The sequence below is a fragment of the Microtus oregoni genome, unplaced genomic scaffold (genome assembly GCF_018167655.1).
Source record: "Microtus oregoni isolate MIOR12 unplaced genomic scaffold, Mior012 000019F_ref0000042, whole genome shotgun sequence".
NCBI lineage: Eukaryota > Metazoa > Chordata > Mammalia > Rodentia > Cricetidae > Microtus > Microtus oregoni.
The window spans coordinates 29,008,241-29,027,400 of NW_024543078.1; the positions used below are offsets into that span (position 1 = coordinate 29,008,241).

The 19,160-nt window shown below is 41.6% G+C and overlaps 1 protein-coding gene across 5 annotated transcripts in view; it reads left to right on the forward strand.

The window, feature by feature from the left end:
• Positions 1–19,160, forward strand: part of Cobl (cordon-bleu WH2 repeat protein) — a 222,498-nt gene that overhangs the window by 77,549 nt on the left and 125,789 nt on the right. For all 5 annotated transcript variants that reach the window (XM_041669022.1, XM_041669025.1, XM_041669024.1 and 2 more), the window contains exons 3-5: positions 7,504–7,714; positions 9,612–9,840; positions 15,846–15,943. In XM_041669022.1, coding sequence (XP_041524956.1) covers positions 7,504–7,714; positions 9,612–9,840; positions 15,846–15,943 — 538 coding nt within the window. The remainder of the gene's footprint in view (positions 1–7,503; positions 7,715–9,611; positions 9,841–15,845; positions 15,944–19,160) is intronic.

A 19,160-nucleotide genomic window follows, 5' to 3' on the forward strand; every position in this document is an offset into this window, starting at 1 on the left:
TCTGTAGAGGGTACTGGGCTTGTTTGGACGGTGGTCCTATTCCAGCCCTCCTGAAGGGAAGTATCATTCTGTGGGCTCCTGATAGGTTACTAAATATTAAAATGTTCAGTTATCCATCAAGCAAAATAAATAAGGAATTGCAAACTCATGTGAGTCTCTGGGAAGAGGGTTTCTCAGCCCACAGGGGAAAGTGGAACGTTTGCTGAGCAGCCCACATAAGGAAGGTCCATGTTACAGAGTCTAAACTGCCTGCCAGGCCATGCAGTGGTTATTCTGCAGCCTACACAGATTATTAGAAATCTGACTTTGCAGCGCCAATTTTCTTCAAACCCCAGGAACAACAAACATGCTGAGTGGCAAGTAGACTATAGATGAATTTCTAAGACAACCAGAATTCCTTATTCTGAGGGTAATTTGTGTCCAGGTCGGCCACAGTATATCCTCTGAATGAAGATCATATAGAAGACACATGCCTCTCCTATAAGCTGGACACAGAATGCAAAAGACCAATGGTACTCCACCTGTGGGTCTCAGTCACTTTGGGGTTGAAATGACCTTTTCACAGGGGTCTCATATCTATATACTGCTACATATCAGATATTGACATTATTATTTATAACAGCAAAATTACAATTATGAAGTAGCAATGAAATAGTTTTATGGTTGGGGGTCACCACAACATAAGGAACTGTATTAAAGGATCACATTGTTAGGAAGGCTAAGAACCACTGGAAGTCTCCACAAATTAATTAAAGGATCACAGCATTAGGAAAGTTGATAACCACTGCTCTAGGCTCTGAAGAAAGGTAACTTGTAACACACGGGTGAAAAACAGGAGAACAGAGTTAAGAAAGGACAAGAGCTACTGCGGTCAGAAAAGGGATACCTTTGGGGCAGAACCTGTCCACACCTGCTCCCATAACCCACATCATATGGGATCGCTTCTGGACAGGACAAACACCAGGCTTCCCTGCATTCCCAGCTTATCTCCTCTCTTCAGATGAAAGAGTCCAGTCAACATTGCTTTCAGATGGTTTTCTAGTTCAGTTGCCTTAAGAAGACAGGCTCTCTCCAGATAGCAACTTTCACCTCTCTCTAATCCCAAATTATTAGACCTTTTATGGCCAGGCAGCAGCTGCATGGCCCCGAGAGATAAGTCTCCGGAATTTTAGTCCATCCTTCTGTCTCTAGCCTTTGTTAACCAGGACCCAGGCTTTCACAAAACTGCATTCTTGCTAGAGATTCCAGCCTCAATCTGAAATCCTGCCTCTGGCCATCCGACCTCCCTATTGATGTGCATCTTTGTGGTCTCCTATCTTGTTCTTAACTGTTTCTGTGTCTTGTCCTGGTGAAAATCCTCAGTGCAGACTGTCTGCCAAGGACCTTGATTACATTTTGCCTTGCCTCTTTGATGCCGCATGAACCTGTCAAACTGGACTTTCTCTCAGGATTTGTATTATTGACCTTGTGGTATGCCTCGCCCAGAGCTTGGGGCCACATGCTGGCCTTGGTCCATATAAGAAAGTAGGGCGCATTGGAACAGTTTGAGATTTGGCCAAGCCTGTAAATTCAGTTTGTTTTAAGACTGCCGGGATATACCTGAAAGCACTTTGCACGCCTAGCACCCGGTTACTGTTCATTCAGCATAGGTCCCAGGTGTACATGGCATGATACTAGTATCAGGACATTTTAAAGGTCAGCCCCTACACCTATGGCATTGACGCCACCAGGGAACAGGTAAGAAGTATAGGTTTTTCAGCCCCACCCAAGCCTGGCTGAATCAGAATGCCATGGGTGGGGTCTACCAAACTGTGTCTCCACAGTCCTAAAGGTTCAGACAGGATCCTCATCGGGAGATCTGCTGACAGCAAGCTCTGGGCAGTGCCCTTGGCCAGGCACTGTGTCCTGACTGTGCACTTGGGCTCTTCCTGGCCTGATGCCATGAGGAAGGAGACCGGAGTCTATATAGTCTATAAAGAGGCCTCATCATCTTTATCTCCCAGACAGAGCGTCTTCAGTGCCTTTCCATCTGTCTCAGGGAATGGTATAAGAGCAGGCTGCGATCTAGGCAGAAAGTCCCTTCAGTCCAGGAAGGCAGTTAACTTGTGGCCCCTCTGGCTTTGGTCTGCTGACCTCTGAGAGACCCACCAGCACGGGGATAGTGGTGGTGGTGGCACAGACCCTTCATTTCTTGTTTAGTCCCTTAGTAGGACTCTGAAAACAGTCATTTATATGACTTTATATGCTTTATAGCAGAAGACCAGTTTCTTATTGAAGTCACTGAGACAGAAAAAAATCGATTTTTGAACTTTGTATACATTTAGAAAAAATATGTGTGTGTGCGTGTGTGTGAAAAATAAACATATTTCATATATTTATATGAAAACATTTTTTTCTTTTCCCTTAGATAGGGTTTCCTGTCTGTCCTGGAACTCACTTTGAAGGCCAGGCTGACCTCAAACTCTCAGACATCTGCCAACCTCTGCTTCCTGTGTGCTGAAATTAAAGGCCACCACTGCCTGGCAGAAAGCAATATTTTTTTCTTTTTTTTTTTTTTTTTTGTTTTTTTTCGAGACAGGGTTTCTCTGTGGTTTTGGAGCCTGTCCTGGAACTAGCTCTTGTAAACCAGGCTGGTCTCGAACTCACAGAGATCCGCCTGCCTCTGCCTCCCAAGTGCTGGGATTAAAGGCGTGTGTCATCACCGCCCAGCAGAAAGCAATATTTTTAAGAGGAAGAAGTTTGTAAAAATTCTATTCACTTTTCAAGTTTATAATTAGAGTGCCCAGAAACAGTTTCATCTGTGTTATGAATATTAAAAGGTATTGTGGGGCAGCAGAAAGCAAAAAAAGCCATGGAGGATCAGTGGGAGGAAAAAAATTAAGAGACTGACAGTTATAAGTGAGCCCTCCAGCTCACCTCACTTGATTTTGGGAGGTAGTTACTCCTGCTTTATGTGAGAACTTTTACTCTTCTATTAAACTTGTGGCTTCACCTTAATTTTAGATGGGTGATTAGATAAAGAAATGGTACAGAGGGAGATTTTGTGTTTTATTCAGATTCCTGAGTGTTCCTATGACCTCATCACCTGGGCAAGATCTCTAGCACTTTGTAACTCCCTAACATTCCTGACTCTGTCTTTGACTTTCTGATTGCTGAGTTTCATTCCTTGGGAGTTAGGGGAAACTGTTTTGCAATTCAAGAGTCTGATGTCACTTGCTGAGAGCAGGGTGGCACTCTTTCACATTCCCTGTAATCTTCTGCCAGAGCAGTATACAATTCACATGGAAAAGAACAGTGAGCTGTCATTTACTTAAACCGTGGCATGGAGCCTGCATCTGAGCTGACAATGTTTAGTGTATTGAAGGTGTTAATTCAGTGGAGTCTCCAGCAACCATCTAAGGCAGACTCTAGCCTAATGCTCTTCCTGTGGGGAAACTGAGGCACAAAGCAGTGCAGGTGGTCTCCCTGGGTCAGAGAGGCCACATATAGTGATCTTAGGATTCCACACAACCAGACTATATGATTATCACGAAAAGAACGCTGCCATGGTAGACACCAGTCCCCTACCAGAGGATGATGTCAGGACAGCTGTGGACCAGGCACCAGGACTTCTCTAGATCATCTTGGGGAGGAGGAGAGGCCAGACTCAGCAGGTTGTGAGAATGATGAGTGACCAAGCAGTCTTGCCTGCCTTTGGAAAACTCTCTGTGGTGCAGATACAGGACTTACTAAGACCGTGTGGAGGCATACACAGAACACTCAGTTAACAAAGTCATCAGTTCTTGGTTCATAGACAACAGGAGGCAAGCTGGGATCTAATGGATCTGTAGTAAAATCCCACAGGGACTGTAGGCAGCTAGTACCTCTGTTCACTGTGAGGCATTGCTCCTATGCAGAGAACTGTCTTTCCCTACCTGGACAGGTTTCTCCAGGAGGATCAAAGGAGCTTTTAGAGACCCGAGGAGCTTCTTAGAGTTTCTCGAATGCCACCAAGTAGCAGTTTAACAGGTGTGCTAAAAACTGGAAAAATCCTGGCTCCACTCACACTCTGTTTTGAGAAATACATAGTGGTAAATCACAAGTCCTGCCAGTGAGTGTCCTCTTTTAAATAAAGTGTCAACCCCCTCAGGACACATAGTAAATTGACCCAGCATCCTGTGTTTTCTTATATGCACCCAGATTCCTATTACAACCAAATCAGTCCTCAGAAGAAAACTCCCTCAGGGTTCTCCTAGTGGGAGTGGGAGTTGACTGGGGTGGGCAGCTACTAAGACTTCAGTCCTATCTGCCCCCCCAAACCTTCTCACCTTTCTATAAAAACTGATCTGTGCTGGGTACAGGTTCTAGCCACCAGGAAGGCGTGGGAACCTGTTTGCTTCTCAAGACAGAGTTAGTAATGACTCTGTGTTCTCTGAGTAGCATGCCTAGTGAGCCATGTCTAGTGTATTGTATTTTGGGGGTTTAAGGTTTGGTTTTTGGTTTTTGGTGCTTCTCCCTCCACTTAATGATAGGTTGAAGTAGGTGGGTTATTGGTTGTTGATAACTGCTTCAACCCTCAAATGCTGAAATGTAGTTTCAGTTTCCTCAGGATGAAGCACTCTATGGGAAAACTACATTTTTTTTTTTTTTTTGGTGATGTGGGAGGGTGGAAGACAGTATTTCAGAGGGATTAGGCCAGGCGATATTAGAATGTCATAGAAAGTTGAGATTTGCACACTGAGTGATTTGATAAACACTGTCAATACATAGAGTGGCATGTACCGGTGTTGTTAAGGCAAAAAGGTGTGCCCCAAATCTTGTATGCTCCCTTTTATGGCGCTTTGCATTTCAGATATGTTTCTAAGGACTCTGACTGTTCTTCAGACATCAATGTTTGGATGACAGTAGTTACTGACTGTGTGCTTTTTGTGTTCTTTGATAGTTTGTATTCATATGTTTATATGGTGTAAATAGATTCCTCAGTGTGGTTAGCTGAGACAAAGCTGGAATCAGTATCCTTCGGCATGGGTATAAATTGAGTCCCAGCACTACCAGTTTGTAGAAACCCCAGAATGACTCTTCCTATTGCTCATACTAGAACTAAGAGTGAATCTATAGTAAGTAGCCCTTGGCTGCCAGAAAGACAGTGAATGGGAAGTTAGTATTATTTTAAAGATTTATTTCCATTTTTATGTATATAAGCATTTTGCTTGCACGTCTATTAAATGCATTGCATATGTTCCTGGTGCTATTTAAGGCCAGAAGAGAGTGTCCTAGAACTGGAGTTACAAATGGTTGAGTCACCACAAGGATGCTGGGAATCAAATCTAGGTCCTGTACAAGAGCAGCAAGTGCTCCTAACCACTGAGCCATCTCTTCAGCCTGAAGATGACACCATTGTATTGTTCCATTACAGCTTATCTTTCCACAGTGCCAGTTTCAGGGTAGTCAAGAGTTGTGCCCATGAGCTTCACCTCTGACCTTATTTTATTTTATTGAGCCACCAAAAAGAAAACCCTAGCACCAAAGGATTCAACAGAAAATCATTCAAAGAATAACATTCCAGCCGGGCGATGGTGGCGCACGCCTTTAATCCCAGCACTTGGGAGGCAGAGGCAGGTGGATCTCTGTGAGTTCGAGACCAGCCTGGTCTACAGAGCTAGTTCCAGGACAGGCTCCAAAGCCACAGAGAAACCCTGTCTCGAAAAAACAAACAAACAAACAAAAAAAAAGAATAACATGCCAATGCTTCTTAAACTCCTCAACAAAGAATGGATATCTCCAAATATCAGCACACCACAGGCTGCCATCCAAATGGACAGGGCTGAAAAAAAGAAAACTCAGAAAAATACCAGCAAAAAAAAAAATACATGGTTATTTTAGTATTTTTTTTTGAAGAGATTTCTTTTGGGGAAGGCTTTACTATGGTACATGGCAGTGTGTTTTCTCCTTTGACTTGAAGTTCTGCGTAGGGAGAGCAGTGAGTGTGTATCCAAGACGGAAGAATCAGAATTCACAGCCCTGCTTATCCTGCTCATTCCTTAGTGTATGTGTGAATGCTGAAGGTGTCCTGGTCCCTCCTACCCAATATCTGGGAGAACACAGGGTACCAGCTTCATGTGAGTTATTGTTGTACGGGTTGGCGCATGCTGTTAGCGTCTTCTTAGAAGGAAGATGTGGTAAGCGTTGCCCTGGAGACAGTCTTGAGTCTTTCTTTGGATCAATCAGATGTCCTGGATGTTCATTAGGTACAATAAATGGATGAATAAATGAATGCGGAATGGGGAATTTCGGAGACTCTTTTGATATGGTATTTGCTCAGAGCCAAGGAGGGAGGACCAGGAAGTGTTGTTCTAGTCATCTGTAATATTTTCTGAATTAAGCATGTACTTTGTGCATTCTTCTTCATTTTCTTAACTCTCTGTCTCTGTGTGTGTGTGTGTGTGTGTTGTGTGTGTGTGTGTGTGTGTGTGTGTGAGAGAGAGAGAGAGACACAGAGAGAGAGAGATTTCTATTGTTTTGAAGTAAGTTCTTAGTATCTATTATGGTTAGAGATTTTTAAATCATGATATTGAATTTTGTAAGATTTTTTTAATATGAATTGAGATGTATATATGTTTCTGTGGTTAATTTTGATGATATGATATATCACATTATTTATTGACTTGTCCTTATATATTGAACCAGACTTGAATTCTAGAAATAAATCCCATTTGTTCATGGGACGAATCTTTTTGCTATGCTATTGAATTATATTTGCTAGTATTTTGTTGAAGATATTTTTTCCTCCCTGTTTGTTTTGGATGGCAACCTGTGGTTTGCTGATATTGTAGTAGGGAGATTGTTAATTCTTTTGTTACTATTTTTGACGAGTTTAAGAAACATTGGTGTGTTATTTGATTATTTTGTTTAATTTTCTGTTGTACCTTTTAGTTTTAAGTTTTCCTTTTTGGTGAGGTTTAACTTGGTGAGGTGATTCGATCTCTTTATTTGTTATTGTTATGTTCAACATTCTCATTTCTCTTTGATTCAATCTTGGTAGATTCTATCAGTTTCTATTTGTTAGCTCATTGTTCATCAAAGTACTATCAATTTGTTTCAACTTAAAATTTAGTCTTTGAATACTTTATATTTACAAATAACTGGAAAACCAATGCCATAGAACCATAGCTTGTATAGTTTTTGCTTCTAGAATTTAGATAGTAAACCTAGCAGATCCATGGATTTAGCTAGAAATGGAACTCTTATTTTCATCTCTTATGATTTTGAAAGGTTGTTAAAATTTTATTTTTCTTTTAGTAATGTTGGTTAGCATTGAAACTGTTAACACGCCATCATGTAACCATGAATAAGAACTCAAAGTTTTTAAATTGCTGTTGTCGTCCTTGTCTTCTTCCTCTTCCTCCTCCTCCTCTTCTCTAGGCTTTCTCATGCATTCACTGTCTGTCTGTTCTGCCTTACTCAGTTAGACAGAAAGGAGCCTACAGCAGTCTTGATAACCATGATTTGTCTTCTCCTTTTCAGCCATGCAATGATGGACCTCCTGGTTGACCTTTGCCTTCAGAACCACCTGAATCCTTCTCATCATGTCCTGGAGATCTGGTCTTCTGAGACCCAACAACCCTTGAGTTTTAAGCCAAATACTTTGATTGGGTCCTTGAATGTACACACTGTACTTCTGAAAGAAAAAGTCCCTGAAGACAAAATTAAGTCTGGCCAACCCAAGGTGCCTGAGGTCAGTGGTGCATGTGTGTTGTCTGAGGATAGACAGATTTGTGCACAATGTGCAAGAGTGCTAGCAAGGACAGGCTTGTTCTTGGTTTGAGTACCTAACATACAGTGCTTTATTGAGGTTTCTTCTTCTATGCCAAGTGAAGGTAGGTACTGACTGGATTTGCTACAGGAAATAAGAACTTTCCAAATTTACTAATGCTTATTATTGTAATATTGATCGTTTCTTCTTATAAAGTTGGAACTGTTGTAGGGCAAGGTATCCGTCAGAGCTACCTTGGAGATGGAAGTGTTCCTAAAACTGCATTTCCCAGCATGATAGTCACAGGTCCTATGTCACAACTGAGCACTTGAAATGTAGCTGTATAATCAAGAAATTGATTTCTCAGTTTTGCTGAATTTTACTTAATTAATTGGTGACTACTTTCTTGGCACACATATTTCTAGATGTCTTTTAGCCCTAAGAGTCAGAGCTCCATAAAAGAGTTTACTGTCTGGGAGTGAGAGAAAGGATAGGCCCTTTGGAAAATTTTAATTTTTATTTTTTTCTATTTGTTTTTGGTTCTGAGAGAGGAGATAGAGGGCAGGACTATGAAGTTGGGTGTATAGGGAAGTAGATTGGATCTGGTAGGAGCTGGGAGAGAGGAAAAGAATATCATCAAAATATAGTATTTAAAGATTGTTTTAGGAAAATTTGGGAATATTTAGGAATATTTAGACTGTTGTATTCAGGGAATATCTTAGTTGTCATTTTACTGCAGCCATTAATTATCAAGTAAAATTAATCCCAAATTCTTAGAGTGCTTTGTAATATGGTTTTAAGGATGGTCTTTAGGCTCTAGTTAAGGCAGTACTACCTGGATCAGATTCTTGGAAGATATACTCAGCTTTCTTGCTTTCAAAACTGGCAGTTAATTTCTAGTTTTTAGTGATTAGTAACATTTAATTGGTGCCTGTCCACACTAAATCTGTGAGAGAATCTCAATTATACTTCAAACAAAAGCAGTACTTCATAGAGAAAGGACGTCTTTATATCCTTTGGCTTTTCTTAACTGCCTAGACTCCACCAAGAGTTAAGTCCAGATTATGTGTGTGGTTCCTCTTGAAGAAACCCAGGCTGGAGCAGTGCCCCATATTTGCCCTAATTTACAGTTCGTTAAGTCCACCAAGCCTGCCACTCAGAGCTCAGAGGGACCACGACCTTAATCTGTCACTCTTCTCACAAGCTACCTTGAACTTTGCAAGGTCTTTGCACTCTGTGGAGAGCAGTGAGCATGAACTGAAGTAGTCCACATGGAGCTTGGACTCCTACAGGTTCCTGATGGGACACATAGTGTCACTGTAGGTACTTATAATTGTTTTTTCTGAGTATTATATCTGGTATTTGAAAAAAGACTAAACCTATTTCTGGCTTAATATACACACATCTGTACATACCTCATGTACTTATAGTATATATAATGCCTTTATATATAAACATATTCACATGTTTATGTGGATATTTCGACTTCTTAAGAAAGCGTTTTTGTCTTGCAAGACTTAGTCTTAAGACTATTCATACCATTTACAGAGTGTTTTCTTTCATGTGCTCAAGTCTAAGCAGAATCTGCGAAAGGTTGTACACATATAGGATTTGAATTTCAATGCCTCGCTGAGGTCAGTTTCTCCTATTGTTTAGTAGTTACTAATTATGAGAGAGAACCTAGTAAATATCTAATATTCCATACATTTATTTTTCAGTATTCATTATGTTATTTTTCTCCCAAACCCACCAACTCTGTGGAAGAATGACCAGGGGCTGGGAAAGTCCTGCCATACTTAGTTCTAGAATTAAAGCAGAAATTAAAACAATTACAGAAAGATGCAATCATAGAAGTTTTGTGTCTGGTGTGTTCTTGCAGAAATCCGTGCGTCTGGTAGTGAATTACCTGAGGACACAGAAGGCCGTCGTGCGTGTGAGCCCTGAGGTGCCACTGCAGAATATTCTGCCAGTCATCTGTGCAAAGTGTGAGGTCAACCCAGATCACGTGGTTCTGCTCAGGGACAATGTCGCTGGGGAGGAGCTGGAGCTGTCCAAGTCCCTGAATGAATTAGGGATAAAGGAGCTGTATGCCTGGGACAATAGAAGAGGTGAGGCTCACCATGATGTACATACCCTGATGCATAGTGCCTCGGACATGAGGTTTGAACACAACCCTGTATTCTCTTCTTGCAGCTCTCAGTAGCAACACCTAGAAATGGGTATCGGAAGCTTCAGGCACCTCAGTTTTTGGCCAATAGTGAAGTAGGCAAAAGAGGAATTTGGCTTCTTGTCATATTCTATGATGCTAACTATGTTCCTCCCTCCCACCTCTGCAAATGACTTTGGCTTTCTGACTTTGAGTAATAGCAATTCTTTTGAAATGGTGAGGGGAGAGTACACCTTCCCACTCAGAGACCATTTACAACATTGCTTGAGTTTTGATCCATTTGTCATTGCTCCCAGACTTTAGCCTCTGCTTGTATCTAAAATCATTTGCCCTAAGAACATTGACTATCTTCTGAAATCAACCAGTTGTGGTTCCCGTGATCAGTCCCACAGACAAATTTTACACAGTTTATTGCCTATGCTGCACCTGCGGTGTGGATGTCGCACGATCATCGTGCCGTAAGTGAGTGGCAGCCCCTATGTAATGCTGGCGCAGAGAAATATGTAATCAGATTTTTACAGCTGACATAAGGGTTTGAAGTTTTAGTTAAATGGCTATCAGGAAAAAACAGAATTTATAGTCCTTAACGTTGTAGTTTTAAGATGGACTTTCAATTGTCTGTGGAGCTCTGCCCTTGGTCAAGGCCAAGCTGTCGCTACCATTAAGTCAAAGCAGCTGCGATTACCTGCAGGGGACCCTCACGACAGTAGTTGGAAGAACACTACTGCTGCCCTTGTTCTTTATTCTCCAGAGAGACTGGACTTTTAAAAGTAGACAGTTGGTCTTTTATATGTTCTTCTATAGCCTTTCAAATACAACTTTTAAGATAATTTATTCTAATAAAAATGTGTTTTCCTTCATTGGCAAATATATTGTGAAAACAGTGCTCATAGTGTCTTCTTTGGGTCCAATCCATACTTATCTCAATCCACCCTCTCTCTGGGGATTCTGGGGTCATTCCCCCATTTGACATGGAAGAAAGGGTTTTAGTTCCAAATAGTGTAAAGTACATGGAGTAGTTAGACTCCTGGAAAAGGTACTCTGAAGATTAGAACATTGTAGCCAATCAAGTTTATTGCTGCACGTTTGTGGTACTTGAGGTTGAACTCCGGACCTCATGCATCAGCTTCCAACCAGTATCTTTTAAAATCACAGTCAGTAGTGCTCCCAGTGTCAGCAGCACAGACAGGAATGCTCCCAAGGTCAGAAGCACAGACAGGAGTGCTCCCAAGGTCAGAAGCACAGACAGGAGTGCTCCCAAGGTCAGAAGCACAGACAGTAGTGCTCCCAGGGTCAGAAGCACAGACAGGAATGCTCCCAAGGTCAGAAGCACAGACAGGAGTGCTCCCGGTGTAGGCAGCACAGACAGAAGTGCTCCCCATGTCAGCAATACAGATCCAATTGCTGAGGGTATGTTTGTTTGGTTACGTTTAAACTTAGATTATAGGGTGTTTTAGAGGGGGGAAGTGTCTTCTAATATAAAAGGAAAAGAAAATCCTAAAAAAAAAGAAAGAAATAAAGAAAAGGAGTGTAAGAGTGAAAGGCTTGAACACCTAGACTTCTATTACACACTTTCACTTGGACATATCTTAAAGAACAGACGCCAAGCTGCTTTTTGGCGAAGTCCCGTTAAGGCTGCCTCTCTGTTAAGGAGAAGCCCTTCTGCTCACAGGTGTCTGAGACATGGAAGCTGACACCTTCAGCAGGGCCAGGACACTGAACACAGCTCTAGCAGGGCCATGGGGAGCTTCAAAACATAAAATGCACCAATTTAGCCTTTCCACTCTTGACCAGAACTTGAAAGACCCAGAATACCTCACTTTCTGCCATGACAATCTATCTCCTGACCCTGGGGTGGGGACACCTCCCAGCCCAAAGCCAAGCCTATGCCTTTCACCAGTTCCATGCCTGTTTTGATGTCTGTCATCTCATCCTGCTAACCACCAAACATCTAAGAAAAGAGGAGCATTTTCCAGATGGTGTCGTGGAGGACCCTTCTCTCTTTTGAAGCTTATTGGCAGGGCTGCTAGGGATGCCTTTGCAAGAGGGTGGGGAGCAGGTAGTAACCCTTTTTCCTCCAGTCCTACAGCTGCTGGAGAAAGGGGAGACGGCAGCAAGAGTTTAAATGATGTTGGCCAATGCCTCAGCCATCTGGACTCTGATGCATGCTTGAAGAATCCCAAGGCTCTGCTGCCCCCTGTGCTCACAGCAGGTCTAGCAGCCTGTGCTGGGGCAAGGAGTCCAGCCTTGCAGAAAGAGGCCAGCTGAATATGCCCTTGTCACTTTTGTGGGCGTTGTAACCCACCCTTGAGGCTGAGGGAGTAGTTAGAGTTTTGGTCTGGGCTGCTGCCGACCTCCAAGCTGTTCTCATCCTCTCATTGCCTGCCTTTTCCAGTTCTTCTGACCAAAACGCAGTCCGAGCCTTCCCTGAGCTATCAAGGTACAGTGAGCTCACAGGCTGCACTCTGCATGGCTGCCGATGCGAGGGTGCACGGAGGTGATGTGTGTGTTCCCCAGAGGAACTGAGTTTGGCTTGAGGCACCTCGGGCATGGGATGAAGGCTTGCTGGGTTAACATGAGGTTACGGTGTAAGGTTTTAGTTTCCCAGTTGTTGTAGACGAGAATGAGAATTTGCTGTGTTGCTTTAATCCGTAGAAATGGGCTGAGACTGTTGAAGCCTGTGGCTCAGAACTTCAGCTGGAAGTACTAAAATGACACCAGGTCCCTTTGCCTTGGCTTGTCTGTTGTTCTGACTTTTGTGCTTCCTGCCCAGATCTGCCCTCCATGCTGCAGTGTATGCGGCAGTATGGGATTGTTATTAAACCCCGTGTGTCATAGGAATATAGGTATGCAAAGGGTTAGTTCAAGTTTGGCACTTGTTTAGAAAGTCTCTGTGTATATACATGTACATACTCATATATATGAAGAGAGTGCACATATTTACATGCATGTATTTGTGCATATTTGCATAAGCATATACAAACATAAACATATATGTATTGTGGTTTTAATGAGCCTTTTAGAGTGTACGCATTCCCATATGAACATACATATTAGAAAAGTTAATATTCTGATGAGTTTCTGCATTTGGCAGGAAGTTTATCATTTTTGCTAAAGTATTTATTAAAAGATAATAAATGATGATTTATTTTAAAAGCATTTAATGAAAGGAAAAGCAACATTTGCGTGGAGCCCAAAGTTGTGATGGGTGATCTAAGTGATGGGGCTGAGTGTCCTTTTTGCCAACCCATAGCTGACCTTCCTCATCAACAACAGGATTTCGTGCACAAGCATTCTCTTTAAGGAACACCATTGTTCTGAATGCTCGTGACACGTGAAGGCTTTGGTCATTCTGGGAGACTGGGGATTTGGGTGGACTGGGACTGGAAAGAGGTAAACTTACTGCATCCTCCTTTACTGCCGTGTGTCTGCACCTTAGGGACAGGCTATGATGAGAATGCCCACGTGGACCACGTGGGAACTCACCCGTGTTCTCTCTTCCGTCATAGAACTGCCACCTTTCCACTTTCCCCTTCTAGACAAAGAGGTGCTCTGGATTAGATTCGGGGGCATTTCCACTTTCTCCTCCTCTTGTGTTTCTCAGCTCACTCTTACCATGTGTCCTTCACTTTAACTTGTCCAAATAGGGATTGCTTTCCTGGAGATTAAATGTGAGCCTTGAAAATAAGTACAATATTCACACACTAATCATTCAAATGATTTCAATTTTCAAACTACATCTCCCCAGGGAAAGCTGTCTGTCCACAGCTCAGTGCCCGGGCAGAACAGCAAGGTGTGTCTAGGGAGCTTTGCCTGATGCCAATGTGGAGATTTCTGATGCTCGGCTCTAGCCTTTCTGTGGTGTTTGTCTAGTGTCAGGAACCTCTCATTGATCCATAGGTAAAGCCTTTAGAAATACGCCGTCAGTTTGAGGCCCAGGTTGGGGTGTAAACTTTGAGGCCCTGCTGCAGCTGCACCATATAATTGTTAGACAGTGGCATGAGATGCCACCTCTCCAAACACTATGGTTCTGGTGCCAGGACCATACATGACCCTTCTTCATGGGGTGCCCTTAGTCCTGTGGCTAGTCACTTTCTATTCATGACAAGAAACAAAAACTTCTGCTAGCTTACAATCTATCATTTTCGTGGGTATTATAGTTTGGCCTATATGACAGCAACATATTTTCTTTCTTGTTTGTCTATGGGGTTCTACAGTGTTATCAGTTTTAATACATCCTTGTCATATACCATTCAACTGTAAAAAACAGTATAAACTAGAAATATACATGTAATGCATAAACATGATATTACTTTGTGCTATAAGGTATTTTATTCTTCCTAGTTCCACACTGCGTGATGGTTTTGATGTGACTAACTTATAATTATGTGTGTGCATGCGTATTTGTACAACTGCATCATGTGAGCAAGTCCTTTGGTTGCTGTGTGATGCAAAGCCCACTAATCTCCTTAGAAGCATGTCATTAAGAGTTCTGGCTTGCCCAAATAGGACAAAGGCCCTGCATCCTGCAGGATGGCTTAAGAATCACTGGGCCTGGGTTTAGCTTTGTTGAATGGAGAGTATTATTTCATTACACATTTATTAAATGCATTGACTTTTATGTTCTTTAACTTAGATAATGAAACCACACATTATTAGATACAAACATTAATGGATGTTTTGGGGTTGATATACTCATGGCAGTTTGTCTAATCCCACCAGGAAGCATTTCCACCAGTGGTCTCGAGGTCTGGCTGGCCTGCAATTGGATCTGGGAAAGTTGATCTTTCTACCCTTTACAAATTACCTGTTTTGTTTTGGGTTTTGTTTGCTTTTTGTGTTCCCCAACTCTGTCATTGTGTTGGAAGATAAGGGCAAGGTAAATGCCCTAAATAAGCAAATAGGAGAAGGTAATTTTAAAAAGGAAATATTTTGCAAGTAGAGAGAAGACGGCTCAGTGGTAAAGAGCACTTACTGCTCTTTCAGAGGACCTGGGTTTGGTTCCCAGAACTTATATGGCTGTTCCCAACCATCTGTAACTCCAGTTGCAGGAGACTTGACGTCCTCTTTGGGCCTTTGTGGACACCACACTTGCATGCAGAACACAAGCATACATTGTAGGGAACATTAATACATGTAAAATAAAATGAACTGGATTCTAATTGAATATAGAAGAAAGATTATGGTGAAAGAATGATAACCAGTACCCCTGGAGGTCTGGTTTAAATACTACCCTAATCTCTTGCACTGTTCCTCCATGTTCTAGGAAAGAACAGGGGGGGTTCATGTTTTATTTAGCATTTTTAAACCTTGCTTATAGCTTATAAGGCAGACTGGTTTTTCTTTTTTTCACATGTCACAAATCTTGCAGCAGTATAATTTGATTGAGCAGCAACAGGCCGCCTCTTGCTCTTAGAACTTCAGCAGTCAGTCCAAATAGAAAAATAATTGTCAGTCTTGGGTGAACACTGCCTTTGCAGACTCAGTACCAAAGCAATTGTAAAAGATCAGTCACATTCACATTAACTGTGGTAAAAATTGTAATATTTTGATTATTTTTGATTAGGTAAAACCATAGTTAAGTTTTTTTAATGCAGCTGCTAGCAAATGTAAAATGACACAGTTCGTCTTCGCCGTCTCTTGAAGAGCATCGCCGTTGACCTTCCATTGATTTGCTTCTTTTCATGTTCCACAAGGACCAAGCCACTCAAAGAGAAAATGCCGCCTTAGTACTAAAAACCTGTGTAAGAACTCCATGTGATTTCTTGTGGGCCAGAGGGCTTTGAGGTAGCGCTGAAGGCTTTGAATGAAATCGTGATGACTTTCCCCTTAGAACTAACAGATTAAAGGATTCCGTTAAGGCTTTAACAAGTGAAGTACTTAATCTCCTTTTTCAAATGCTGAAAAACACAACTTCTTTTTTTTTTTTCTCTCCTTCTTCTCCAGAAATGTTCAGGAAATCATCACTTGGCAATGATGAGACAGATAAAGAGAAGAAAAAGTTTCTGGGATTTTTCAAAGTCAATAAAAGGAGCGGCAGTAAGGTAGTGCCAAGTGCGCGTGACTCTGGGGTGGAAAGGTGTGAGCCTATCTGGAGAGTTTTCTAAAGAATTCTGTTCAATGATACTGACCGACCCTTCACTCTGTGCTCCAGGCAGTTATTTCAGATAAAGATGTTTTGTCATTGGTAGAGTGGTAAACCTCTGGACTCCCCAGATGAAGGTGAGCCATACCCTGCTGGGTGCCCACACTCTCACGGCATGCTGCAAGACTCAGCACACAACTCATAGGCATATGAATGAGTGAATCTGGCCTTACTAAGTGTATACCTGGTCAGTCTCCCTTTCAACTTAAAGTAGGCAGTCTGGGAGGGCTGCACTCAAGACCATTTGTATTTGTCTGGAATTGGCCCGTTTTCTAGAGTTTTTAAATTTTTTCTACCTTCTTACCATGACATGAAATCATTGAACACTGTAAGTTGTTTTTGATCTTCTTACTCTTCGTTAAATAACTCTTTATATGCGTATTATAGATGTAATATTGTACAATAACAAAGTCATACTACAAAGAGTTAAAGTGATGGGCTTTTTGTTTGTTTTTGTTGCTTTTCACTACTCAGAAGAGCCTCAAAAATGTAAATACTGCCTAGCTACTTGGCAAAGAAGACACTAACACTCTTCTTTTAATAAGTGTATTTTACTATCATGTAATGTCTATTCTTTGCCAATAATTATGACTCAAACATTCAAAGTTGAGGGTAGAGTGATGGCTTCGTGAGTAAGCCTATTTGCTGTGCAAGCATGAAGACCTGAGTTTGGGCTCCCAGCTCCTTATAGAAAACCAGACATATGTGTGTAACAAACACATATTCCACGCCCCCCCCCTACACACACACACAGTTTTGGGTTTTTTTTTTCCTTAAAGAAATGACCAATGTAAGTAACTAATATTAATACCGTGTTCTCAGTTGGCACAGGCTTTTTAAGAGTGAGGAAGACTTTCAGCTCTACTTTGCAGACCTGTACCTCTATGCTACATAGACATTTCCTGCTCTTTCCTTCTTCAACCTGCAACCCTAAAATTAGGATTCTCCCTGTGGTTTCTGGTGATGGTGTTAAAACTTAGAAACATAACCTGCTTTGCCAGTATGCCTGAATGATGCCAGGGTCTGTCCAGCTGTGGAGGCACCCAATGCCTTCCACTAAGCATAGGCTGCATAGAACTCCAACTCCTAACAGCAAAACCCTGATGTCTTTAGAGATCTCACAGTCTTTTCCTCCTTCCTGTGACACCTTGGGCTGGTTTTCTCATTCTGATTTGTGAATGATGGGGTATATAATTGTATATTTTTGTGCTCCTTACCATGCTTTTCTGTGTTACCTGAGAGTTTGTGCTCAGGCTATGTCTCATTAGTGAGATTTTTTTAGCCTTGGGTAGTTCACTCCCCTACTCCTTTTCTTCCTCTTCCTTTCCTGGCCTCTTTTCCTCTCATTTCTAGTATAAATGAAATTAAAGAATCAAAATTCTTTAGGGCTCTTAATTGTGTTTTTGTCCCTGGTATTGTTTAGATGAGCTTGCTGGAACTGCATTTTCTGCTGTGCCTTTCTTTGGTTATCAGTTCATAATGAAACCACCATTCCCCATCCCTCACCTTCGATCTAGCTGATTCTGCAATTCTGCCATTCTGTGAGGCTAACCCCAGAAGATACACTTGGTTTAGCCAGTAAGGGTTGAGGTTTAGAGACAGCCATATAACTTTTGACAATTAGAAAGGGCCTGACACCAGGAACCCATGACTGTCACTGAAAGGCAGTGCTGGTACAACCTGCTCTGTTCATATAAGGACCTCATCTTTTCTGTCTTGGACTTCCAAGTCATTTTTCACTTTCTATATACCTCATCTTTCATTTATTACTGCCTTATTTAAATATATTTTGCTCTAGACCTCCACTGACTCAGCCTGTCTTTATTGGGTTACCCACTCTGTGTATGTATATGTGTGTGTATGTGTGCTTGTCTGATGCCTACACTCCCTAGCACTTTGACTCTCTCCTTGTTATGGTTGGAGGTTTTTGCATGCTAAATACTTCCTTACCTAGTATCCCTAAAGACCTGGGAGAGAAGAATTATCATCGCATTATACAGGTCAATATGGCCAAGCAACTTGTGCCTTTGTAATTCAGTCAGTTATAGCTTAATAAATGTTAAAACGAACACCTTTCTAAGTCCTTTATGCTAATAACTCATTCACATTGTATAATGCTTAGCAAAACTTTCCTTATCTACAAAAAAGCATGTGAAGTAACCTTAAAACGATTCTTAAACTCCTGTGATATGATGACAGACAGGCATATACATGTCTCAGTACAGAATAAAATCTGAGAATGGGGACTTACAAAAGCATTCAAACTGAAGTTATATTCTAGTGTGTTGCTGTTAAGAAAGAAAGAATAAGGTGTATATTGGTGAGTGAATGTTATGTCCAGAAAATGTCAATAAAGTGTATACCTTAAAGGGACATAATTTTGGTCCAAGTAAGCGAGGGACATAACATTGGTCCAGTGTTTTATATTTTAATTATTAATGCATACCAATTTCGTATTACTTTGGCATCATTTATTCTCTTATACCAGTTGTTTTCAAAACATACCCGAGTATCATCTTAAGATATAATCGAAATTGTGAATTCTTGGGTCATGTCCCCTGATTCTCATTAGGCAGTCAGGAAATTGAATTTTCTAATTAGCTCTCCCTACCTGATTGTGTGGCTGGTGATGTATTATTGTTTGCCTTTTATGGATAGGAAGGGAATTAGCTGTGTGATAAATGGTTTCTGTGTACACTCAGTTCATTAACTGTGCAGAGATTAAAACTGGGAAATCTTCAAGACCTAGTTAATCAGTTGATTTGCTGGCCTAACTTGTCAGTTCATGGCCCCTACTGTTTTTAAATTAAGTATTTTCTAAAGTGAAGAAATGCATTCAGGGAAGTGAAAAAGGACAAAGTGGCGTTGTTCCCATGAGTTGTGGACTCAACAGTGTGAATTTGGAGTGAGGGAGTGCTTTGGTTAGGAGCTATTTTCAGACAGCATTCCTTCTCATAAGGTGAAGAGAACCGTATTGCTGTGTTCTCAACACTCTCCATTGTTGGGAAGCTTGGCCCTGCCATGCCGGTGTGTTTGTTTTAATAGCTGCTAAGGATGCCTGCTCTCCTTGGAGCTTATTGTCCCTGGAGTTGATGGTGGGGTGCATGTCTGTGTTC